This window comes from Thermobia domestica, chromosome 11, assembly GCF_964235325.1.
Source record: "Thermobia domestica chromosome 11, izTheDome1.hap1.1, whole genome shotgun sequence".
Lineage (NCBI taxonomy): Eukaryota > Metazoa > Arthropoda > Insecta > Zygentoma > Lepismatidae > Thermobia > Thermobia domestica.
Genome location: NC_137464.1, coordinates 83195786 through 83223337, shown reverse-complemented (window position 1 = coordinate 83223337; position 27552 = coordinate 83195786). Strand labels below are relative to the sequence as shown.

The following is a 27552-nucleotide window of genomic DNA, read 5'->3' as shown; positions in this document are numbered from 1 at the left end:
AGCTCTAATATAGAAGAACTCTGACTAGACACTATTAATTCAGTGTAAGTGATATTTAATTGAATTTTAAGTTAAACATATCTAACTGAAAAATATGAATAATGACATCAGATTAACTAGTCCTTTAAGAGAAATACTACATCCAAAGATAATTACACTCTTGGTTATTTGCACTATGATTCTTTGACACAATATTTTGGGAACAGATTTCTCACATAAAAATAAGAAAAAAAAGTTCTTATAGACGTGTGCTCAAAAGTGGATTGTTTTGGAGTTATTGAGTGCTTCAAATGTGAAACAAGTGATTTCAGAAGTTCATAGCTCCATTACTATGGGAACTATCGTAGTCACGGCATCACTGAGGAACTGGTATGTGAACTATCCAAATATCCATGTTTAAGAATGCTCCAGTACTTGCACATCAATTTTTAGAGAGGTAGGTGGAGAGTGATCAAGTACTCCCAAACAGTCTCTCTAAAAGTGATTGTGAAATTACCGGAGGTTCTGAAAGTTGGATATTTGGAAGTTCACATACTAGTTCTTCAGTGATGTCTTGACCCGACTAGGATTGGTCCTATAGTAGTGGAACTACGGACCTTTAAAGTTCATTTTTTTATTTTTTATTTTTATTTTTATTTTTATTATTTTTTAGCACTGTTTTACTACGAAACTATGGAGTTCTGACCACAGGTCTATATGAACTTTTTTCTTTCGTTGATGTGAAGAACCTATTCCCAAAATATTGTAACAAATTTTTTGAACACCCTGTATATAAGAGAAGCAGCTATTAAACTGCAGTAATTTTGTATTAAAATGACAATCATATAAACAAAAGTAATTTTCACTGATGTTAGATAATGTGACATTCAATTTATTTACAATTACAATTTACTTCTAGCAGTAAACACACGACTGAGATATGTTTTATTTTATGTATTTAAAACAAAAATAAAATTAGTACAGTTAATAATCAAGTACTAATCCTAAATTGACTTAAGCGCCTGTATTTATTAATTTATTCCTATATGTTTCAATTTTTCTTGTCGTCATCCTCGGTTCGTGGTCTTACACGAATAAGGATAAGAGTACAAATAACTTAATAAATACAAATAATTAAGTGAATTCAATATTAGTATTTCATTTTATTAAATATGCATTTTATCAGTTAATTAAGTAATTAAGTCATCAGTTGAATCCGATTTTGTAGAATACAGATGAATGGTATAGCAAGCTCTTTTGTTTTTCTCTTCATAGGTTTTGTTGGATTTAGGGGTGACTCCTGGTGCAGATATGACTCCTGAAGCTGCCTTAGTGAAATTAAGCTATGTTCTCTCGCAAACCAAGTGGGATACCAAGACGAAGAGAACGGTAAGATTTTTATTTTATTTGTATGTTTCTTTTTTTAATTTTTAGTTTAACGTCCATGTTATGCTTCGAGGCTAAAGGAGAGTAATGAGGATCATAAACGAAATAGTCGAATCCAAAAAATGAAGGAAACGGGAGAACTCAGAGAAAACTCACGCACATGATATTTGTCCACCACAAAGTCAATTTTTTTTTAGTTTAGCGTCCCACAATTACGAGTCAAAAGCTAAAGAAGACTGTGATAATGATATGGATGATGATGGTGGAATGAAGGAAGTGGGACAATCACGAGAAAACTCACGCGTCAGAGGTGAACACTTTAGCACTGTGCTACCACGGCCCCATTATTAGCTCTGGAGTCAAACATACAAGAGATGCAGTAATTGATCCAATTTGTTTTGCATATGTCCACATTCATGTCCAGTTACATGTAAAGAAACTAAAAGCAATTTTTTTGTCCTCGCGTTATTAGTAGTGTATAATTGAATTCCAGATATATGAAAGCCAATAAATATGCAAATTATCGGCGTGGGAAGCTAAAATTCGCACAATAGACATTAGACCACGGAGAACTTTCCATTTGCATCAATTTTCCATGAATCCCAAGGGGATACTTCGCGAATGTACCGTGTTAGAGATGATGCCTAGATGCCTAGAATATGATATCTAGAAGATAATATTTAATCTTTCACTATTGCTTTTGTACATGATTTCATCTTGAAACCACTGGTACTCGTGAACACTAATGATATTGAGAGGGAAGTTAGGCGTTGAATACACTATTGTATTGAAATGCTTGTAAATAATTTTTTAGTGTGTGTGTGTGTGTGTTCACTTATTTGACTTGTTATTTACTCCAGGAAAGACCAGAGGACCATTGCTTTTTCATAGATGGATGAAGGATAAATTACCTAAATATTCTTAATAATAATAAAAAAAAAAAAAAAAAAAAAAATTGGAAGAAGAATAAAAATCTATATTTTTTCAACGTGAATGGCTTAATATAATATATAATTTGTAAAACATAGAAACCAGACCTGTTTGTTATAGACACTATAAGAATGAAGCAAGTTGCGCTGTACTGGTCTAGGTAAGAGTTAATTGCATTTTTATTCAGCAGATAACAATAGTAATCAGTTCTGAATCGTGATTTCACCATGTGACCAGCGGAAAACATCCAGAAAGTAGAGATGGCCACAAACTTGGAGTTCCGGTTTCCAGAACCGGTTCCAGACCTGGATCCGAAAACCCAGTTCCAGAACCGGATCTTAGGAACCGGTTTCAGGCCTGGATCTGAAAACCCAGTTCCAGAACCGGATCTTAGGAACTGGTTCCAAACCTGGATCTGAAAACCTGGTTCTAGAACACGATCTTAGAAACCGGTTCCAGACCTGGATCCGAAAGGTCCCAAAGACCCGTAAAAGAGGCACAAAGTTCACCTTCAAAACTCTGCAAAGGAGACCATGAGCTTGTGCCCTCCCCGCCCAGACCCGCTTGTGTCCCCAGAAAAAGATTGGTAAACCAGTGAGTGTTTAGCCAAATGAGTTTGCTAGTTTGCCTGTTTAGCCAATGAGTTTGCCAGTTACACAGTTAGTTAAGGCAAATGAGACAAGCGGCCGCCGCCTGGGCGCCTGCCTGTCGCTTCCACCATTTCATCTAGCACACTGTTCACAGCCTGCCAGCAGTCGGGTTTAGCGTAGGGATGGCCACAAAGTTCTGGCACCGCTTCCAGACCTGGATCCGAAAATCCGGATCCAGAACCTGATCTTAGTAACCAGTTCCAGACCTGGATCCTAAAACCCGGTTCCAGAACCGGATCTTGGGAACCGGTTTTAGACCTGGATCCGAAGAACTTGTTCCAGACCTGGGTCCAAAAAAAACGGTTCCGGAACCGGATATTTTAGAAACGGATCCGTTCAGAGCCGAAAACCGGTACCGCCCGGAACCGGTTCTGCCATCCGTGCCAGAAAGCTGATCTCATGGCGTAACAACTGGAATTCAATGAGTTAAATAAAATAAATAATTTTTATGCAAAGTTTATTTTAATTCTCAGTCAATGTGTTGACATTAATATAACGATGATCTCATTTTGAGACATTCATATTGCAGTTCGTGAGTACATTATTTTTTCCATTCTTTGTAACTTATTCAAATGGTTTTACATTATTATTATTATTATTATTATTATTATTATTATTATTATTATTATTATTATTATTATTATTATTATTATTATTATTATTATTATTATTATTATTATTGTATACTGTATTTTTTTCTATGGTAAAAAATTATCTGGTGTTAAGTTTCGAAATTGTATTTTTCTTATCTTCCCAACAAAACTTGTGCATTCTTGACTTTATTAATACTATTATAGTTTTAAAATTTTACCTATTTTCAGATGATGCAAACCAACTTGCGAGGTGAGCTGACCCCACCAGCACCTGCAAGACTACAAGATTGTGATTTAGTTGAGGCTGTTGCAAGATCCCTGCACTTGACTTCCCCAGAAGAACTTGATCAGCTAACTTCAACTCTGTTTCCTGCGATGTTGTTGAATGCTGTTGCCAGTGGAGATATTAACAAGCTAGAATTGATGAAAAACTATGTAAGTTACACTTGTAGAACACTATGAATTAAGCGATATTTTAACATTATACGAAAGCGATTAGGAACGATTAGAAGTTCATTAAACGAGAGTACTAAGAAGAATTGAGAAAATAGTTGGGAAGAACGAAAATTTAATGAGGAATTTTGAGAAAAGTGGAGTGGGAAGAAAACATAGTTCGAAACTATTAACCTTAAAGTGTGAGACTTTCAAGCGCCGCAATCCTTATAAATTGAAGTGATTTACAAAACTTCTGGAGAATTGAACATAAGTTTAATATTTCAGCTTGTAGAACTGACAACACAAACAGATATAGGATAAGGAATCTTAGGAATTCAGCAGTTACAGTTGAGAACAGATACACGATGAAAACCGTTACGTTTATTAACTTAGAAAGTATAGCTACACTCTCCATTCGGGGCAGGACAAATGACCACGCGCAGTGTAAAGATACAACTTTACGCGTCCATGATCTCTGTATTGAGAAAAGGTGATATGGCCACTGAATCATGCTCCAATCGCCTTTGCCTTCAGATTTCTCCAGCTACCCTCTTCAGAGAGGTTGGGTGAATCCCAGAGCCGCATTTGAACTAGGGTAACACGGAAAAATAGTGTAAATCCCGCTCTATAAAGGATCAATATCGAGCTATCTTGTTGGTAGGTGCACGCCTTATGAACTAAACCATCATAGCTATAATTAAGCAGATTATTTTACCGAAACCTCTTTATATATTTAGAAGTGTGTTTGTAGGGTCGGTCAGTCCGTCCATTCGGGAGGCAATAAATCTCAAGAATTACGTAATTGATAACCATTAATTTTTACCAAGATATAAAAAGGCAAAAGTTAGTAATTGAGTTTGTCGATAAAGGTGATATTCAAACTGAAAGTAGTAAAAATCAACCATTTGTAGTCTTAACGTTAATCACTATAGAGCAAAAATGGGAATAAATAGCAAGAAGAAGTTTTGGGCAACCGATTAAGCGGTCCAAAGAATGCTATCATCTCTATCCTTAACTCTGTACTTAAACAGAAAGTGATCGAAATCCACTACAATTCCCATCGTCAATATTGATCTACAAAGAGTAAAAAATATGACAACACGAAACAGTTTTTTTTTTTTTTTTTTAATTGATTTATGCTGAGTTGCACCAATCGAGGATTAAAATCGGATAAGATAATCCGTTCATTATTTTCATCTTTAGATGGCTGGTTCCAGTGTATAACCGGCTAGTCGACTTTTTTTGGAAAATTGAGATTTTACAGGTATAAGCTTCTTTCGGCGAGTTCTACATTGTGCCGAAGTGGCTACGGCGAATTCATAAAATTGAGGAAGTTACAGTATTTGGTTATGTCAATATTGGTCAGGTAACTGCTATAAGATTTACCTTTAAACTGCTCTCCTGTAAAATTTACTTTTCCCGACTTAGCCGGTTATTCACTGGAATCAGCCAGATGAGAATCTTACATCGTTGCACCAACAGTTTGTGAGAATGGATTAACTTATCCACGAGTAATCGGTAGTTATATAAAACTATGACGTTTACAAAATGGCATATCATGCAGTATCGTATATTTGGTTGGCTAAAACGTCTAACAACTGGAAACTGATGTGGTAACTCCCTGTTATTAGATATGGAAAGAAAGCTAAAGAAGAACTTTAAACCTCGGGAAGGTAAATATGTTCTAAGGCTGGTGGGCAAACACAGAATATTCTTAAAAGAAAAAATACCATATCAAATACTGGAAAGGAAGCCACATTTCTGATATTTCAGAATATTAGAAGTGCTAAGTTTAATTTTATGGATAATATATCTTGGTTCCAGATATTGAAGGCAAAAAAAAAAAAAAAAAAAAAAAAAGGTTTTAACGGGTTACACTTTTTTATCGGAGTTTCAAGCGACTTTTTCAGGAGATTAGTGTTCTAGGAATAGGTGCTATCTTCTCTCTAAATCCTCTTAAACCGGAAGTGGCAGAAATGAACCAGTTTCAGTTTTAACGTGGATCGCTATAGGTTAAAAACAGTAATAGATAGCGAGAAGTGTTTTCTGGTATCAATATAAGCGTTCCAAGAATGTATTCTGTCTCCACTCTAATCTCTCTACTAAAATCAGAAGTTTTAGAAATCTAATGTCACTGTCAATTTCAATATTATTTGAGAAAATATCACACCATATAAATCAAACTTCTTCACGAGATGTACACGTGATGCTGCTACTTATTTTTATCAAGACGTTACGTGTTTTAGTTTCGCAGGAGTTGAACATTTTATCGGATTATACAGATGAGTTACATATTGTATGCTATATAATCAGATTACTTTGGTTAACATGTTTCATTTCACCCAACAATGGAATCATTGAGTTCGAAAATCAGTCATCTCCATTGACACTAATTTAGAGGAGAGACAAATTAAACTAAATTGGTCAGTATGCATCTGACATATACGGCTGTTTTCATTTGTGGAACCTTAGAATTGCCGTATTCTATAGTCCAAAAATGAAAACAGCCCTATGTGCCAGATGCATAGTGACATATCTAGTTTTGTTTGCCTCTGCTGTAAACTTAGTTTCGATGGAGATGACTGGATTTCGAACTCAACGATTCAATTAAAGCTACATATTACTAATTAAATTAAAATAATTTCTTTTGATACGAAAAAAAGGAAAGAAAAGAAAATATATAAACTACTGCAAACTTTTTTTTTAAATAGGCAAATCCATATTAAAACGATGCATTTCAGAGTCGATTGATTTTTATATATTTCGAATAGAATCAGCCTATAGCTATTGATTTCCTTTTTAAACTATAATTTTAAATCTTAACAAAATATGATACTTTCAGAATTTTTCAGGAAAAATATGAATTAATATTAATTATAAACACGTTTTTTATGTTTTCAATTAAGTGACAAATTTCCTCCAACTCAAATAGAATATGAGTATGAATCTTGTTCTGATCGTTGGTAGACTGCCTTGTCAGTGGAGTTTCACTCCACTTTGCTCTAAAATATTATAGAACAACAATAATAGTTTTTTTGTTTCCGTTAATGCAATCATACAGTAACAGTTATCGTGTTAAACTAATCACGTAACGCGTTGACCCATGCTGAAGTAATAACAAACTGCCAAATTTTCAAATATATTCTTAACTACTAACATATTAGGTGTCTGTTAAACAATTTCAGCTTAGTACAATGTTAAAAACATTATTTTCGTCGTTGAAAATCTGTTTCTGAAGGATATTTTTTTTAGAGGCGAAGAAGAAGCTGCAAACAGTGCAGTGTCGTGGCGTGGGGGAAGGGGGTGCGAGCGGGGTGACGGCCCTGAGCGCCGAAGTAAGAGGCGCAAAGTTCGAGAGGAAAACAAAAGAAAGAAGGAAAGAGAAAAGAGAGAGAGGAAAATTATTTGAAATGTTACTAGTATCTACTTAAATCATCTTCCTGCTTTAGGAAGTGGTCCTATAATGTTATTCATGTTAATAAAATGCATGTGCACGTATATAAAATGAAAGGAAAAAGTAATAAAAAGCTATCATATTTTTGAACATTTTCTCACGCTTCTCTCCAACCATGGTGGCGTTTCGCATCTGGTCTGTCGATCTCACTCATGTGTACAGGGATACCGTGGTATACTCCCGCCCGGGGCGCTGTTTTTCCACGACACGGCACTGGCTGCAAACTGTCTATCTACGAGAAGATATAAGCTTTTACTTGTAAATCTTTTACGATTTTGTCCCTAAAATTACCTTCTGTTTGGCACTGAAATATTATGAATATTCTTAAATACAGGGCGTATCAAAAGCTTGGAGCTATATGCAAATTCCATTATGAGTAAAGATATGAAAACATGTAAAGAGATGAAAGTTGTTCGAAATAAGTAGTTTTCAATCTAAAATTGTGTAATTTTTGTAAGCACACCGACCATGTGAGCTCAATACTCTATGTTAGAAAGGGTCGTTTTCAGTTCAGCAAGCTGTTCGAACGGATCGTAAGCACACGCAGAAATGACAGGGGAATGTACATATTGTTCAGTGAGGAAACGTAGAACGCCTCCGAATAATTTTGTATTGATGGTGTACTGAGAGTCTACGAGAAAAATCTGCTAAACGTTCAACATTCCTTTTCCATTTAACGTAAGGTGCCTTATCAATGTGTTGGAATTCCATCCTTTTAGATTGAATACCATCTATTTCCAACAACTTTACTCTTTTTTCATTTTTTTTTTCTTATTTTTAGTCATAACGAAGTGAACTTTTGATACCTTGTATAATATTAGTTGTCTATTTGAATTTTGGACCACAAAGTCTATCTGCTCTCCGGATTTTGGTGGTAAAAATGCCAATGACATCATTCTCAGATGTTGTTTTTCACTAAGTCTTTTGAAAGTAGTTTTTGAATATTTAACAGCGCAATAGATGAAAGATTGCCTTATAACACTGACAGTTTCTTTCGCAGATATTTTTTTAATCCTCTTTGTTGTTTGAAAAGACTATTTATGTGATGCACTAATTATTTGAGTGGTCAGTAATTATCTAAAAACATATTGAATCAGAGTTAACAACAGTTGACTCATCTGTTAAGCACATGAAATAAAATATTATATCATAGTTCTCCTGTAAACAAGAAAATGATGATTTGAGAAGCTTTTCTGAAAGTTCATATACTTTAGTTCCCGGAAGTCAGATTATCTTGAAGAAAAATTCATAGAATTGAAGTTTTTGAATGCGAAAAGCACTAAATATTAAGAACAATTAAGCAGAACTATTTGTTAACTATTAAATGCTAAGATTAGAAGAAATCTTTGATTTACTTCCATGTTTTAGTTGTTGAAAGAGAGTATGTAGTTGTATTCTCGATATTCTCAGTATAGCGGATTCAAACTACTCAAAATCATTTCAAAATCTACTTTCATACATCAGTTAAGTCTTATTTTCTTCCCTTTAAATACTCCACTACAAAATAAAAGCAACTAGAAGCTGGTTTGAAGTTAAGCTTAGTTTATATAGTTTATTAGACAGGTTTATTTGTGAATTTCTATATTCAGTAAAGTTTTATGTACTATTTCGGATTTTCATTGCATTATTATATCTGTCGAAGCTTGCAGTAAATAAATTCCATAGTGCTATAGTCGATGAACACGGTTTGGCCATTCGGATGAACTGATTGTTGTGTGATTAACGGTAAATATTTGACTTTCATTGCCACTATCGAAAACATAATTTTTATTTTCCTTTTTTCCTAACTTCTATCATTTTAATGTTTGAGAGCACTTCTTCCGATCTATTATTCTTCGTTCTGAGCACTTTTTTCCTTTGTGTTTTATAGGAATCTTTTATCTTTTGATGAACCCTCTAGAATCAGAAAATTTTAGTTTATGAAATGAAAGATACTTGAAATTCATAAAATATATTTCATATTATGCGTTCAATTAATTTTAATAATTTTGCAATTTTTCTTTCTTCCAGGGTGCTAATATTAATGCTTACAATATAGACAAACGTACTGCATTACATATTGCGTGTTGCGAAGGAAAGCTTGATGTAGTTGCCTATTTATTGCATAATGGCGCTAATGTTCATTCGAAAGACAGGTAAGTGCAGAATATTCGAAAATTATTCTAACGAAAAAGGCATTTTGATTTATTCAGGATATTTAGATCTACAGGATATTAATGAATGATTTATCGTAGTAATGTAAGCTAATAATCAATAACAACCTTTCTTCACATTGTTTTGGGAGAGAATTATATATTTTTTTTCTGCAAAATGAATTATTGTATTATAGATTAAAGAAATATTTTATTATGAAGTAATATAGATTATCTATTATATAAAAGAGAACGCACAAATCCTTTGTTAGCTCATCACGCTAATACGGCTGAACCAATTTCTTTCATTTTTGGGGGGTTATTAGGATTTGGACCCTAGATGGTTTTTATCATATCACTTTAATTTTTAATTACCAGTGTCTTGAGATAATTGACCATTCAAGTGTCCATAACGTACAAATCCTTTGTTAGTTCATCATAGGTATAAAAATAAACGTATTTATATGCAACCCGCATGACCGTGTCACTCGGCGGGTTAACATAAATGACAGGCGATATAATGTTAACATTTACTGGAATCTACTATGGTTTTTATCATATCACTTGAAAGCGAAAAAGTAAAAATTATGTAAGTAACAAAGTTTATTGCGTTCCGGGGTGACCGCAGCGAAGCGGGGCGGGTTAACATAAATGACAGGCGATATAATGTTAACATTTACTGCAATCTTCTATGGTTTTTATCATATCACTTGAAAGCGAAAAAGTAAAAATTATCTAAGTAACAAAGTTTATTGCGTTCCGGGGTGACCGCAGCGAAGCGGGGTGAACGCTGCTAGTTGTCTATAAAAATAAATAAATAAAAAATAAATAATAAAAATTGGCACTTTGTAAATTATCAGTATAGATTTACAGTTGCCTAAAACTGGAGAATATAGTACCAATTCGTAGATTAAATGGTAAGTCACTTGTACTCAAGAATACGATAGGGTGTATAAGATGGGTTAACAAGTGATACAATAAGGGATAAATAACATGATAGAATAGCCATCCTGGCCACAGGGTTTTGTTAAAAGAAGATTCCTCCCCCCCCCCCCCCCGATAATTTTTACAGACAAATACTGCAGTCATATTACAGGTTGTAAGATTCGAGAAAGTTGGGTGGAAAAAAGGAACTAGGATAATTCATAGAAAAATGAAAACTACTTTATATGTACTTATATGGTGGAACTTGACGAATACATTACAAAGAAATTCACTGCTAAGAAATTACTAGAAAACTTTAACCATCTTACTCCCTTTTTGTTTCATCCTTGAAGATACCAGTCGTTTCTAGTTGCTGAAATGATCGGGTGAAGTCGTTCTCGTTTACAATACTTTTTATTATATTATTTTTCTGTTTATTTGTTCGTTAGTGTCAAATCTTGCAACTTAAATTCCAGTAACTTCCATACTAAAGCCCTGAAATTTTGTACTTAAACCCAATAATAGTACAATACTTTTCATAAAAATGTTTCTCTAATGTATCGTTTTCCTGTTAAATAATTTAAGATCTAATAAATGTATTTAAATTTGTATGTGGGTAGGCAGTATCAGTTAATTAAGCATTATTTCAATAGATGACAGTGTTCAGATCGTTCAATATCTTTATTTGTAGTGCCTTTAATTTGACGTTTAAAATCCATACTATTCCTGGAAAATCTCACGATGGCTAATTAAGATTTAAATTGAGTCCATCTTGCACTCTTCAAACTGGTAGTTCGTTATATTGTTGCTAAATACCAACGTTGTTTTTGAGCTTTAGTCTATGAATTTTTATAGTATAATATTTTCTTATTTCTTATTAAAATAAAGGAGTTCCAATTTCGCTAATTGATTCGACATGGCAACTTTAAAGTCTTACCTTTTAATCCGTCACCCTCAGCCTAAAGGGTATAATCGTAGGACGTTAAACTATAGGACGTTAATTTCATTTTGTTTCTTATGTACTTTTTAAAAGTAAGTTTAATTTGTTTATCAGCTTATGAATCGTTAGTATAAAAAGTTAGGATGACTTTTTGTTCTTCGAAAATAACATACAATATATATATATATATATATATATATATAAAGAGCTTAAGAAGTACCGCGAAAGAGAAGGTAATAGTATTTGTCATATTACATCACACAATGAACCGTGATTACATTATGACATCAGTATTTACGTCATGATATAATTCTTAACTGTAAACATGATCTAAGAAAATTTTATTTAATTATACAGTATTTTCTAAGTCGTTAAGACTTTTAAAAATATATTTTCTTTGTCTTTTAGTTATTCCTCCAGAAATGTAGAGCGAATTTGAACTAAGTGAGTCTTCGTGTTACCTAAATTGTTTTCTTTACATTTAATTTATATGCAAATCATACTGTATTTCACAAAGCAAGATACGTGAAAATAATCATATGGTGAATTAGCTAGGTCAGAACATTAACTTGTCGTTACTTTAAGAGAAAAAGGGAAGACACTTCCAATATAGATCTAGAATTTTAAAGATGTGTCCGGACTTAATTTAAACAATTAAATCATTTTGTCAATTAAAACCTTTTTTTCTTCCTTTTATATTAAGTGGTAAGAGAAAAAGGGAAGACACTTCCAATATAGATCTAGAATTTTAAAGATGTGTCCGGACTTAACTTAAACAATTAAATCATTTTGTCAATTAAAACCTTTTTTTCTTCCTTTTATATTAAGTGGTCTTTATAACTTAACCGAATAACAGTATTTGCATGCTATTTATTGTTACCATTTATGATGTCTCTTTTCGCTTTCACTAAGCCATCTCACTCTAATAGTATTTTTTTTCCAAACAGCAAAGGCTCTTTTACATATGAATTCCGTTATGTAGTTCCTGTTCCACACAGTGTTATACTATGTCAAATCAATTTCGCTCAACCATTATTGTAAGTACGTTTTCGTAAATACATCTTCACCTTCACTCCTATTACTTTTATACTACATTGTATTTATTTATTTTTAAAAATAAAGTAACAATTAAAACTGATGTGAATATTTATTTGTTTCTATTTTAAGATTTGGCCGTACTCCATTAAAGGATGCTATAGATCATAATCATCATACTATAATATCTTTGTTGGTGAAATGTGGAGCCCATTATGTGCAGAGCCCTCATGCTTTAGGTGAAGAACTTTGCCGGTATGTCACTATTTTCTATAAACTAATAAATTTAGAATTAAGGAAAGTCAGTAATGAAATCTCAGTCTCTTGCTAATAACGTTATCAAGCAATTTTGAAGGCTTTTGGCGTATAATATTGCAACTTTACAATGTAAATTGTTATTTAAAAGAGGTTATAGAGAAAAGGAAAAAAGGAAGACACTTCCAATGTAGATCTAGAATTTTAAAGATGTGTCCGGACTTAAACAAAAATCATTCTGTCAATTAAAACCTTTTTTTCTTCCTTTTATATTAAGTGTTATTTATAACTTAACCGAATAACAGTATTTGCATGCTATTTATTGTTACTATTTATGATGTCTCTTTTCGCTTTCACGAAGCCATTTCACTCTAATAGTATTTTTTTTTTCAAACAGCAAAGGCTCTTTTATATATAAATTCCGTTATGTAGTTACTGTTCCACACAGTGTTATACTATGTCAATCAATCTATCTATCTATCTATATAATATATATATATATATATATATATATATATATATATATATATGTATTTCATTTCACTTTTTATCCGAATGAATTCTCGATACATTAGTTTTTTCTTAGTCCGAAAAGTCACTACTTTTAAGTAAACAGTGATAACTTTTCTCCGACAATATTATAGTACCAACGATTGATATTCATAATTCAATGAGTCAGAATGCTTGAGTTATCAAAAAGGAATCCTTTAAAGCTGGTGAGACTACCACATTTGATAACTCAACTGGAAATATGATATTTAAACACAACAACGGCTATTCGAGTGGAAGAATGTTAATTGTCATTTCTTTGAATCTCTCATCTGTCTATTTTTAAATATAACGATTAGTGTATTTTTTTTAAATGTTGCAGGCTTCGATGACGAGCTGAACAAGAAAGAAAATCTCAAAAACTGACTAGTTTAAAAATGAAATGAAATGAAATCTTTAAGTTTTACGTCCCACGGTTATGCCGGTTAGGCTAAAGGAGACGGTGATTATGAGAAATGAGTGAAATGAAGAAAGTGGGAGGAAACGGGAGAACCCTGAGAAAACCCACGCATACGGTGTTTGTCCACCACAAAGTTAACTTGGCGGGGGCTGGGATCGAACCCGGGACCCCAAGCACCAGAGGTGAACGCTCTACCACTGAGCCACCGCGGCCCCACTGACTAGTTTATTCAGTAGTATTTTGTACATATACTAAAAAATTATAAAGAAACAAATGCCGCTCTTGGTAAAAGTACTGATGTTTGGATAAATTTCTAATTGCGATTTTTATACTAATTTGAAAACAGTAAACCAATGGAGCTATTTTTAAGTATGTCATGAGGTCATAAAAAAATTAATTATACCGCTCATACCAATGGTAAAACTGCAAACGCTTGAATAAATTTCTAATTGCGATTTTTATACTAATTTTAAGACGCTGGATCTAAGAAGTTATTTTTAAGTAATATCATGAGGTCAGCAAAGAATTACGTTAAATTTGGAATATTTTAATTATACCTCTCATGCCAATGCTAAAAGTGCTCGCGGTTGGATAAACTTCTAATTTCGCTTTTTATACTGTTTTGAAGACACTGAATGGAACGTAATTCTTTTAAAACATATCAATTCATTTAATCATGAGAAAAGTTACCTCAAAGTAGAACATTTGAACTTCACTCATGCCAATAAAACTACTCATGCTTGGGTAAATTTCTAATTAAGGTTTCAGTACTAACTTGAGGACGCGGAAACCAATGGAAATATTTTTAAATATTCGTTTATGGAGTTTATTTATATGTCAATGTTGAGGTCGTTTTCCTCGTGACCCCATGAACATATATATTTAAAAATAGTTTTGTTCGGTTTCATGTCCTTAAATTAGTGTGAAAAGGGCAATTAAAAATTTATCCAAGCGTTGACATGAGGGGTAGTTTAAATATCCTACTTTAAGGTAATTTTTCTGTGACTGTATGGGCATATGTATTTAAAAATATTTCCTTTGTATTAAGTGTTCTCAAATTAGAATAAAAAAGGCAATTAAAAATTTATCCAAGTGTAGGCACTTTTACCAAAAAATTGATATCTGCAATTTAAAAGAAAAAATGTAAAGCAAAGATGGAGCTTATGAACGTCTTTATAATCGATTAAATGCATTGTTTGATATTAATAATTATTTTTCAGTCTTGGTGGCGAAGGTAACGTGGAAAGGCTTAAGTCATACGAATTGGCAGGAATAGATTTGCATCAGACTGACTATAGTGGAAGAACAGCACTTCATATGGTAAGTAACTCAACGGTAAAATAGAAAACAATGATTTTTCTGCTGTTTAATGGAGAGCGCGTCTTTAAACGCGCTTCATCGCCAACGGTGAATTGGGGAGAGAGTCTATAGACATATTCATAAAAAGATTTTTCTCTTCTCGGGACTGCATCTACAGACACATTTCTTTCGAATACATCTTCCCCATGGTTCTGCCATCTAAGGTAAGTTCTTAAAACCAGATATCCATAGAGGAGGAGACACAGATATCCGTCGCATGAACGTGTCCAGACCAAAGAGGCCCTAACAATACGTTTTCTTTCATATTACCCTTGGTCACATTTCTAAGAAAAAAGAATTTGCTTTTACATTTGCGTTTAGTGTACCAATGTCTTTCTTTCGTCAGTGTTTCTTACATGCTTAGCGTGCGGAGATTCTGGTTCGATTTCCAGCGGGAGGTCATGTGGTTGGGATTCCACGTTAAGCTGTAAGTCTATGTTTCATATAGCCTTTTGCAGTTTTTATCATAAGCAAAATTATATGCATATTTTTGGTATTCTGTAATTACAGTTATTATTTTGCGAGTGACAATTACTATTTGCGAAATAGAAATTTGTACATTGTGTAAATAACTTAAAAAAAAAATTGTCCAATCAGTGTATCTGGACAAGTTTAATTAGGCCTTTTCCGACACGATACAGTTACAAAATAACTTTTCTGTTGACACTCCCAAGGTCGGGAGAGTGAAACTTCATGCAAATGAAGAGGAGGAATACAGCACTAACCAATTTACTGCAACTGTTTGCGTTTACGAAATAAAAATTCAGTTCTTGTGTTCTTATATATGTGTGTGTGTCATCCCATATTTCACATTACTTTTTATCTTTAGGATGTCAATAAGTATTTCTTTTTAACACTTCAATACTTTGCTTTCCTTTCTTTCAGTGAATTGCTGTTCTAATGTTATTTCTTCCTCACTTGATATCGTCGCTGCGTCTCGAAGAACCTCTATGTGTTAAAACCACAACTTTTCAGGAGAAACAAAAAAAAAAAAAAAAAAAAAAAATTGCCAAATATATACGGAAACACTTGAAAAATACAATAAAATTGATTCTGCGTATATTATGCACTGGACATTGTTGTAGTTTCCTTCAGCAATATTATATTACTATTTTTGTGCTTAAGTAGCACCTTCTGCGCCTTTATAAGCACATAGAGGATTTGTATACATTAAATAATACGTATGTGATAAGAACCTGAAGCCTTTAATTTCAATTATTTTTCATTGTTGTGGCGAAACAATTGAATATTCACTTATCACATTATAAGGGACGCTGCATGACAGCTTTCAGGTTTATTTGCACGGCATAACTCATTTTCGACAAAAAAAAAAAAAAAAAAAAAAAAAAAAAAAAAAAAAAAAAAAAAAAAAAGCCACAACGGTTCTTCGAGGCGCAGCGACGATATATTAAAGTATTTCAATTTTTGATATTTGATTATGTGGAAAAGGAAGAGCGTCTTATATTTGAGTGCTAGATAACCTTGAGTTTCAGTTGTCACCATGCCGACGATGTATTATCCGAGGAATAGCCGGAAGTCTTTCCTTTATTTCGTACAATTATCTTCCAAGCTTTTTGACATTACATAACATATTTTACTGACCTTATTAATATTCTTATTTCACCAATATTGTTTTTAAGTCCTATACATTAATTGGATATTTATCCCCAGGAACAAATACAGGCTTAAATCATATTGGACGGCATATTACGGTTTTGCAGCGTACTTCATATTTAATCGAGATAAGTGTTTTCGAGGCATATTATATTAGAACACAGAATCCAAAACTCAACACTGAATAAAAAGGTAATTTAGACAGAGAATAGGATAACATCATTACTAATTTTATCAACACGAATTAAAATTAGGTGCCAATGCTGGCAGTGGGGGTGCTGAATTTAAGCCACTCTTAAGCAAAATATTATGGAATAATAAACATTTATCATATTAAGAGTTTTGTACCCAAATCATGCTTGTTCTGAAAGAATATGAGATAGAGTACTTGAAGCCATCTTTGATGAAATTCTGCTTACGCGACTGATTGTTGACATTGTCTACTTTATTCGAATAATAAGAACATGTGTAAGAATGAAGGATATAGTTACATGAATAATGTACATGAAGCTGTAAAATAGGCTGTGTAATGTCCCTCATGAGCCGCCTCTGATACCATTGCTTACCCAAAGTAAAATTTCACCCAATGCCACTGTAGTATATAGCTAACATATTACATATATACATTTATTTATTAATTTGTCTTTGCAGGCAGTTCTTCATCGTCAATTACCTACTATAGAATTCTTGATGGAATGTTGCGCAGATCCTCATTTGCAAGATATGCTTGGTGATACTCCATCAAATGTCGCAGACAAAATGAAATTCGTCGAGGCAGCAAAGATATTTAAGGGTGTTGAGTAGGGTACTGTTTTATATTGCTATGAACATCAAGGTATGTGAATATTGAGATAAATAAATGCGATAGTTATTTTTTAACAATCGGTTCTCTGTATATATATATATATATATAAAGGTCCAATATCTCGCAAAATATACAGATCAGCAAAACAAATAAAAACACCTATTAAATAGTTTTTAGAAATCTATCCAATGATACCAAACGCAATCCCCTATCCCCACCCCTTTCGGAATTAACTTTATAATTTTAAATTGGAACCCCATTTCTTATTGCACATTTGAATTCTCAGAAAGAGGAACAGTAATTTGACCTAGAACTGAAAACAGAGCCTTCACGGATGGCGCTTGAATCGACACACAAAAAAGGGATTACCATAACATTATGAAAATGCGAAATGTCAGTTCCGTAACCTGTTGCCATACGGTTAGCGTACTAGACTGTGGAGTCAGAGGTCCTCAGTTCGATTCGCACTCAGAGTAAAATTTCTATGTGTACTTTTTGTATCAAAATAATCAATTCATACATTTTAACTTCGATAAGAAATAATGTGTTTGTCCATAATTTATTAACTTGCAAGAAAATACAAATTTTGACAAAAATGGATTGTTTTTGTTGTAAATAACCCTAGTAAAACTTGGGGGCCGCGGTGGCTCAATGGTAGAGCGTTTACCTCTAGGGTCCAGGGTTCAAACCCTGCTCCCGCCAAGTGAACTTTGTGGTAAACAAACACCGTGTGCGTGGGTTTTCTCGGGGTTCTCCCGTTTCCTCCCACTTTCTTCATTCCACCATTTCACTCATTTCTCATAATCACCGTCCCCTTTAGCCTAACCGGCATAAACGTGGGACGTAAAACTCAAAGATTTCATTTCATTTCATTTTCCCTAGTAAAACTTTGACCCTAATAACCCTATTACTAAGAACCACTTCATAAATCTAGTTTGCAAAACAATTATCAAAATTGTATTATATGTAACTTGAATAAAGTACTAATTGAAGTTAAAAAGTATGTACTTATTATTTGAGGAAATAACAAAAGAAAAAAATGATGGCTTGAGCGGCGATCGAACTCAGGATCTCTGACTGCACAGTCTAGTACGCTAACCGTATGACTACAGAGCACCGGACTGACATTTTGCATTTCCATAGCGTTATGGTACACCCTTTTTTGTGTGTCTATTCAAACGCCATCCTGATGACACTTTTTCCAATTCTGAGTCAAATCACTGTTCCTTTTTCTGGAGAATCCAAGAGTGCAATAAAAAATGTGGGTTCTCATTTAAAATTTTAAAATTACCCCCGAATTCCCAAAAGGGGTGGGAATAGGGAGTTGCGTTTACTATCATTGGATATCTTTCTAAAAATTATTTAATACGTGTTTTTGTTTGTTTTGCTGATCTGTATACTTCGCGAAATATTTGAATTTTCTGGGACTTTTCCGCGCCCAGAACGCCAAATATATAATTCTCTTAGGAAACAAACTGGGTACCATAAGTGACGAGTAGCAACCTACACAGCATCGTAATACAAGGTGATATCACGAAATTATGTAGCCCTGTGAATATCTTGGAAACGAATTGTCTAAGATACTTGATTTTGGAAAGACCTTCATCCAGCAATGGATCGTCAATTGTTGATAATGGCATGTATGCGTTTCGAATATAAATAACGCTCACCACTTCCTTTTATAAGCCCAGTTCTCATTCTTAATGTCCGAGCATTTGAGATTAAGGAATAAACGCTTATACCTTGTTCTTAGAGATCATATACTCAACCCCGTAGTTGTAAGAATTTCTAGAAGCACAGATACTTGAAATAAAATTTACCGATCCGTCACTCCGCCATTAATCTTCTGGTATGTACAGAGCAAATCAAAGTTCTTTAAATAGGTCAATTGTTTTTGGCTGTGAAAAATCTGTATCCAATAAGCTCTCCCTTCCAGCAACGCGCATGTGTGTGTGAGTTTATGATTTAGTATAACAAACGGTTCTGCGAACTCGAAATATTTTAACAACCGGTTCCGACCAACCAGTGCAAACCGGCTGAATAGCTCCAGTGCCTATAACCAAAAGTCTTATATAAATCCTTTTACTTCAATTGTGGCAACATTTTCGGTTAATACAGGTGATGTTGTATTGTATTTATTGTGAAATAGATGGTCAGACATCCAGTATAATAATTTTAGGTACATATGCGTAATTCATCATGTATTTCTTTCACTTAATTATTTAATAATTTTATTATTATTATTATTATTTTATTATTATTATTATTATTATTATTATTATTATTATTATTATTATTATTATTATTATTATTATTATTATTATTATTATTATTATGCGACATATATAATAAAATAAAATTCTAAAAACTTATTTTTCACAGTATCTTGACACAGGATGTTATAGAAAAGTAGAAAAGCAATATATATATATATATATATATATATATATATATATATATATATATATAGATAGATAGATAGATAGATAGATAGATAGATAGATAGTTTTGATGGGTACTATGTAACAAAATAAATCCCATAAACTTTGGTTTGCAGAATAGTGGCACAAAAAGGACCATTTTTCTTCCCGCAATCACTTTCAGAATCAAAGTCAGAATAAAAGAGTTGAAGAGTTTATATTTGTTTCTTAACCTTAATTGAGAGTTTTGTATCTTTAGATATAAAAATATGTCACTAACTTAAGTTTCAAATAATTGTTTTGTAATATAGTAATTTTATGTAAAAATATATTAAAATAATGGATGACGATGAGAGATTCCGGAGAATCTCGGCCGTCGTAGTCTAATATTGAGTTTGTAATATCCCGGCTTCTTTGAGCAAAACATTATAGTCTTTAATTTTAATCTTTATTTGATGTTCATCTATTTTAAAACTATTTTACTATTTATTTGATGTTCTTTTGTCCTTTTGATAAAAAATTGGCTTGTTTTCGTTAGCCAATTTCAATATATTATTCAACCTTGAATTAAATTAAATTAAATTAAATCCAATTTCTTAAATTAATTTTAAATTAAATTCTGACGACTCGTGCTCAATCAGTGTTTGATCGTAAGAATGGTAAAATTTTTGTTGCCTACAAATTTAACCCTAGAACTACCAAGTAGGTCCATTGGACATGTGATTATAGATTCCATTATTTCTATTCTTTTTCTGTGTAAACAAGGACTGTCTCGTTTAGTGACTTTTACATTTTTATCAATCTGAATTACAACAAAATTAAAACTTCACTCGCATTCGTAGGTTGTCAAATTTTCTCAACTGCCCTTTGTCTACCATTCGGGTTCAATGGATCCATCGCCAGATAGTATTATGTATGTGTTGTATATACTTGCTTATATTGTGCTGCTACAATAAAATATAGATGGCTTGTTCTGTTATCGTACAGACATGAAATTAGTTAGCGTGATTGCTACTATATATATAGTGGACAACTTCTAGTTGTAATTCCACTTGAGTTTTCAAGATAGTACTGCTGAAGCTACAATTTTTTTTGAAAAGATGTAACGTCTCTCAGCCGTTTGTGTCTTTTAGAATCCATATTAGTACTCTCAAAGTTTTATACGAGCGTTCTAGGTGAAAATGGCAACATGAGAACAGAGCCTAGCACTGAAGAAATTGAAAAATATTTACATAAATTGATGATGGTGAACCACATTATATGGAAACATTTGAGGATTATATAAGTGAAAATGAATCGTTTGATGATGTATCTTATTGCAGCGTGTAAGATTGGGCCAAATTGTAGACCCTTCCAGCAGAAATTTGGAATATCTATCAGAAAATGGTGTGGAAGTATGGCAATCGCATTAGCCGAAATCAAATCATGCACGTGTTAAAAGAAACAAATGTTATTTATGAAAAATCAGGGCCTAGCCATTATACACAGAAATTTGGATGATGAACTTCCAGTATGTAGGCTTTTCTTTCGTAGTCCTCTTATTGACAGCTTACACAAGTGAACAAATAAAGAGGGAGAGATTTTTTATGAGGTTGACTGGAAATGTATAACTTGGAAAGAATCTGAGAAATTTCTGGAGTGTTGATTCTAATTGGTGTCTACAAGTCCAAAAATAAAGAAGTCACACAGCTGTGGAGTGTTCAAGATGGTCGTCCAGTGTTCGACCGTATAATGTCTCGTAACATGTTTCAGGCAATAAATAAACAGTTCTCCTTTTTGATGACGCAACCTCCAGACGCAAAAATATGTCTCCAGAGAAACTGCAACCAATTCGGGGAATATTTGACTCTTGGGTATATACGCTTTAAGATGTATTTATTGTAGGAGAGAATGTTACCATTGGTAAAGAACTTTTGGTCTTCAGAGGCCTTCAGAGGACCAGAGGTCTTTTGGTCCTTTTCGTCAATATATTCCCAACAAACCTGAAAAATATGGAATGAAAATATGGATTTTGTGCTAGTGCTACGAGTTGTGCATGGAACATGCAAATACATACTGAGCAACAAGAAAATCAACCAGGGGAAGTAAATCAGGGTGAGCGGGTTGGGCTAGATTTAGGTGAGGAATTGACTAATAGTGGCAGAAACATAACAGCAGATAATTTTTTTCATCAGTTTGGATCTTGTGGGAAAACTGTTGGAGAATCGAATAACTTACGTCAGGACTGTACGGAAAAACAAGCCAGAGTTGCCTCTGAGTTTCTCAATCATGTCTGCATGTTAGATGTCAGTGCTCTAAATGCATTTATCTGGTGGCTCTGCATTTGTGAGGCTCACGATACACCAAAGAAACGAAAGCGGGAGTCTTTTTATCAGACTAGAGAAAATCTGGGTAAATTAGATGAGATTACAGCTGAGCCTGAAAAGCGTCAATCTCCTGAAGAGGGTATTGTACCTAACCAGAGAAAGAATACACGGTGTCATATGTGCCCATCACCCGTAGATAGGAAGACAAGAACTGTGTGTCATTTGAGCACAAACAATGTTTGACAAGAACATTGCATATTTACCTGCAAAGGTTGCAACATTGTGTAACTTGAGAAAACTTTGAAGTTGTGAAAACTTCCTATATCAAGATTTGCGGTGTATTTCTTTTTTCTTTTTCATACAATAAAACAGTGCATACCATATAAAATTTCTCAATAGCCTCGATTTTTAATTAGGGTCCATTAGATTTGAATGGTAGAAGACGTGTGGCAAAACGCATGGTAGTTCTGGGGTTAAAAGGTATAAAAAGAAAATGAACACACACATTTCACCGAATGATACATGTCGACACCAAAGTCTTAGAAGTACTTCTAAATTAAATATCAGAAGTTTTGTTTGCTTATTACTAAATTTTACCAACATCTTGCAGTCGAAATAAATTTACTGATAGCAGACCAGCCATTGTATTTTATTCTAAAAGAAGGAAATAATTTGCAAAAGTAATTGTAGAGATCAGGCTGCTTAGGATTAGCGATACATAATCAGTTTCAATCATTGATGTTATGCTTATCTAGTATGGTAATGATGAAGAGAGTGTATTACCTAAGAACCCGTCCCGAGTTCCTGATTGTAGGACACTTCCAATGTCTGTGGATATGTTTTAAATTCTAACTTATTATGCTAAGTTCTTGGTGATTTGTACATTTCTTTTGGGATCTTCTTGAACATAATTTTTCAGTGACGATGCACAAGCATATTTCAAAGGCCATGTCGTAAGCTTCATAATTATTTGCTTATGTTTATGTATATGCTTGCATTTATGGGAGGAACTTTCTATTGCTTGATCAACAGTATATATAATTTCCATTTTGATGAAGGATTCGTTCAGAAATAACTTCATACTGATAGCTAAATGTATTTCGCTTCATATTAACATATATATAGGGTGAATCTGAAGGACGTGCACGAACTCCAGGAGGTGATTCGTGACATTAAAAGAAAACAAAAAGTTCTGTTGCATATTGTCGAATTCCGCGTCGTGTACGAGTGACAGAGCCCGGCGGGAGCTCAAGTGGTTCGGATTCCACGTTAATCAGTAGGTCCACGTCTCATGCTAAGTTCTTGGTGATTTGTACATTTCTTTTGGGATCTTCTTGAACATAATTTTTCAGTGACGATGCACAAGCATATTTCAAAGGCCATGTCGTAAGCTTCATAATTATTTGCTTATGTTTATGTATATGCTTGCATTTATGGGAGGAACTTTCTATTGCTTGATCAACAGTATATATAATTTCCATTTTGATGAAGGATTCGTTCAGAAATAACTTCATACTGATAGCTAAATGTATTTCGCTTCATATTAACATATATATAGGGTGAATCTGAAGGACGTGCACGAACTCCAGGAGGTGATTCGTGACATTAAAAGAAAACAAAAAGTTCTGTTGCATATTGTCGAATTCCGCGTCGTGTACGAGTGACAGAGCCCGGCGGGAGCTCAAGTGGTTCGGATTCCACGTTAATCAGTAGGTCCACGTCTCATATAGCCTCGCTGCTGAACGGGACGCTAAACTAAAATCACATCACATCACGAGTGACAGAGGTACCAACTTGGAATCGAAACTCCAATTGTGACAACACATCGTTTCGATTCCAAGTTGGTACCTCTGTCACTCTTACACGACGCGGAATTCGACAATATGCAACAGAATATTTTGTCTTCTTTTGGTGTTACGAATCACCTCTCGAATTATGTGCATATCTTTCTGTTCCGTTCCAATTGTCAGGATTCGAGTTTCAATTCCAAGTTAGCAACCTTGTCATTCTTACACGACGCAGAATTCGACAATATGCAAGAGGGCTTTTTGTCATCCTTCGATGTCACGAATGACCTCCCGGAGTTTGTGCACATATTTTAGGTTCACCTTATTTATATATTTATATATATTAACATTAACAGATAAGAATAACAATAAAATGAAGAGGATAAGATAAGATTTTATTAGTATACGCGACGAAGTAAATAATGTATAAGAATTATAATTAATAATAATATTACAATGATAAATGGCAAATTATATTAGGAAGAGAATATAAATAAGATATTGATATGAAGTTGTCTGCGATTATATAAAATGTTGAAAGTACCTCATTATTATCATGATAAGTAGTTAGTACTACATATTAAAGCTAAGATACACGAATACATACAAACTCTTTATTTCTCAACGATTCAACAAATAATGCATTAACTGCAAATAATTTTAATTACAAGCAACACCTAATATAGACTACATGCTCCTGCATGATTTATCATTTACATGTAATTGACTAATATACATACTAATAATAACTACAGCATCGAGCAAGCAAACTACAATAACAGTAAGTTACTTTTACAAGTAAGTAGCTTATGAATAAAGACCTACACTATTCTACAATCAACACGCTTCATCATAAATAACTACTGCCTACCGAAATACAGAGGTTGATTCAGTTATATTGAGCCGAATTTGAATGTATCTCGTACTTAGTAAATGCCGTGTTTGCACTACTTGTTGTATTCGATCTGGAGACCACCTCTACTTCTTATTGCTTAGCATTGAAGTTTCCATTGCAGGAGACAGCGTTGCAACTGGCCATGGGTATTGCATCCTACTCGTCTTTACAGGCTTTCTACAGGTCAAGGATGGTGCAGACTCGACGACGTCATACGATCCTCTTAAGGAGTCTGGAAGCACAATAATCCATTGGATATCTAGACTCTTGACAGGGATGTCAAAGAAAGGAATTGCCGCAGTTCCATACGGTAATAGAATTCCAGTGATGTTTTCGCCGTGTGACTAGATGCCTTGTCTTGATGCAGTTTAACCTGGTTCAAGTCTTGTCCGTACAATATTGAGATTTTGTGCTAGTATATTTCAGTCAGGACATAAGTTTGGTAGTACACCCTATTGATTTTCACGTTTCAATCCGCTTTTCGGAGACGCAGTTTGCTCCTATACAAGAAATCGGCCATAATCATGAACCCTTTTGGGAAACAGTTCTAGCTGCTCGCGTCGATGTACTGAGCCAAGCGCTCTGTGCCGCATATTTCCGTATAATATGATTCACAGTGGTACGAGCTACACGAAAATTACGCACTTTACACATTCCTACGATGCGCAACGCTATGAATTTAGTGTCGGAAAGGGCCGCTGTTCCTCCCAGAATCTGTTTAGTTTCGTCGGCGTCAGACTACGCTTGACTACGTGACGAACGTGTTCCTGTTGTTTGTCTCTTGGCAATCTCACACGATGGGTTGCGCAGGCGCGGTATAGTTGGTTATTGAGTTTTGCTCAATGTAACTGAATCAACAACCTCTGTATATTAGACTTACTGGAAAACTGGAACCCTCTCACTGGAATGAATCTAGAAGCTTCTCTTAAATATGAAGTATTATTACAAATACTTATGTAAATATCAAAATTTTATGTGTAATCATATCTTGTGAATAATTATTTCTATTTCATGTCTTAATTGAAAATATAATGTGTTAATTTTAAATATTTTTGTTAGCTTTAGATGTCTTTGTTATATCATGCTAAATTTTGTGTATTTGTTGCTAAGTTATCAATTGTCTAGAAAGAGTTACTTTTCTCGGGGTCTGTAAACTTTCTACGTTAAATGCGTATTTTCCTGGAATTTTCTCCAAGTGACGATTGAATCGGACCATTTCTGTCGCCTATCGTCAGGTTTTTCGTATTCTCGACGGTGGAGGAATTATCTGTTTATCATTCGTTACATCTGGATTTACAGTATACTTACTTATGCTGCATAGCTTGTGTCTCGAAGTCTTCTGTGTCTGAAAGAAGCTCACACTGAATTCAAAAGACGCGATCGACATTGGAGCATCTTGTCGCCGCTATAATGTGTAGGTAAGGGAAGTAACCGCTATAATGTGTAGGTAAGGGAAGTAACCGCTATAATGTGTAGCCGCCATGTTGCCTCATGGTTAATGACTTGGACAATTCAGAGGGCAGTGCAAATTTATTTATGATATGCACTTCCCATTGTGCATCTCATCCTATCATTTACAAGCGTTTCTAACTCTTCAAAATAATAACAAGCGACTATTTATACAAATAAGCAAGCATATACTATGTATTGGAGCAGAAAATATTTTCTGTTATTCAGTCAGAATAGTTTTCCAATTTCGCGTTGCTCGAGGTCTTCCTTCTTGGTTAAATGGTTAGTTATCGCCCTAAGAGCAGAAGATCCAGATTCACATACCAGTGGGACTCGTGGTTAGGGGCCCATATTAAATTGCAAATCCATGTGTTATATGACTTAGGTGTTAAAAGGTATTGCTAAACTACAAAATGACAACAACAATTCCACGTTGGCCAGTTTCCGTTTAATAGTAGTTTAATTATATTTTAAAAATATAGTTTAAGATTTATGGGACGTGTTTTTGTAAAGAGGAGTTTTTAACATACTAACATATGCATGTAATCTAGTTTTTTAAAAAAGCCGTACTGTTGATATCAAAAATGTTATTTTTTGTTACTTCACGAAAAGATGTTATTTCGTTACAGGGATTTGTAAACAGAATATCAACACAAACTGACCAGTATCGTGAGTGGATCTCAACCATACCTTATGAAATAAATTAACTATTAGAGAAACAAACAAAATCGCTGAAAGGACTCAAGTGTTTTGTGCCATTAGATAATAATAAGTGCCTACATATCACGAAATCTGTGCTCTTCGAGATAATTATTCACAAATGGAATTTATTTCTTTTTATTGTTATTATTCTGACTAGAAGTCAAAAAATATATATATACTCAAATAAAAAAATATTATTTTATATTGAATTTTATGTGCAGTTTTTTTACATACCTTATTTTCTGTGTTCTTCATTGAGAATTCATTGCAGTTATTTTATTAAGACAAAGGATAGTTTCAAGTACATTACCCCATACAAACTATAAATATATTTAAATTCTTGTGCTAGGCCTTCCTGCTGGTCTAATGGTTAGTGTGTACACTTTTGATGTATGTGGTCTTGAGTTCTGCAGAAGGTCGGTCCACATTTAAGGAAACGAAGTGGAACATCCGCCAGGGGCGCTAGAATCGCATAGACAGTAAACACAGCAGAGCAATCACCAGTTGTGTGGAGAATTTGGTAGCAGGAAGTGAAGTGCTCCGAGTGTAAAAT

At 33.8% G+C, this 27552-nt stretch overlaps 1 protein-coding gene across 6 annotated transcripts in view; it reads left to right on the top strand.

The window, feature by feature from the left end:
* LOC145664234 (L-asparaginase) overlaps window positions 1-27208 on the top strand; it is a 156667-nt gene extending 129459 nt beyond the window's left edge. For all 6 annotated transcript variants that reach the window (XM_081730712.1, XM_081730711.1, XM_081730710.1 and 3 more), the window contains 7 exons: window positions 1255-1368; window positions 3767-3973; window positions 9438-9562; window positions 12591-12713; window positions 14883-14982; window positions 17287-17470; window positions 26927-27208. In XM_081730712.1, coding sequence (XP_081586838.1) covers window positions 1255-1368; window positions 3767-3973; window positions 9438-9562; window positions 12591-12713; window positions 14883-14982; window positions 17287-17439 — 822 coding nt within the window. In that variant the 3' untranslated portion in view covers window positions 17440-17470; window positions 26927-27208. The remainder of the gene's footprint in view (window positions 1-1254; window positions 1369-3766; window positions 3974-9437; window positions 9563-12590; window positions 12714-14882; window positions 14983-17286; window positions 17471-26926) is intronic.
* The last annotated feature ends 344 nt before the right edge of the window (window positions 27209-27552 follow it).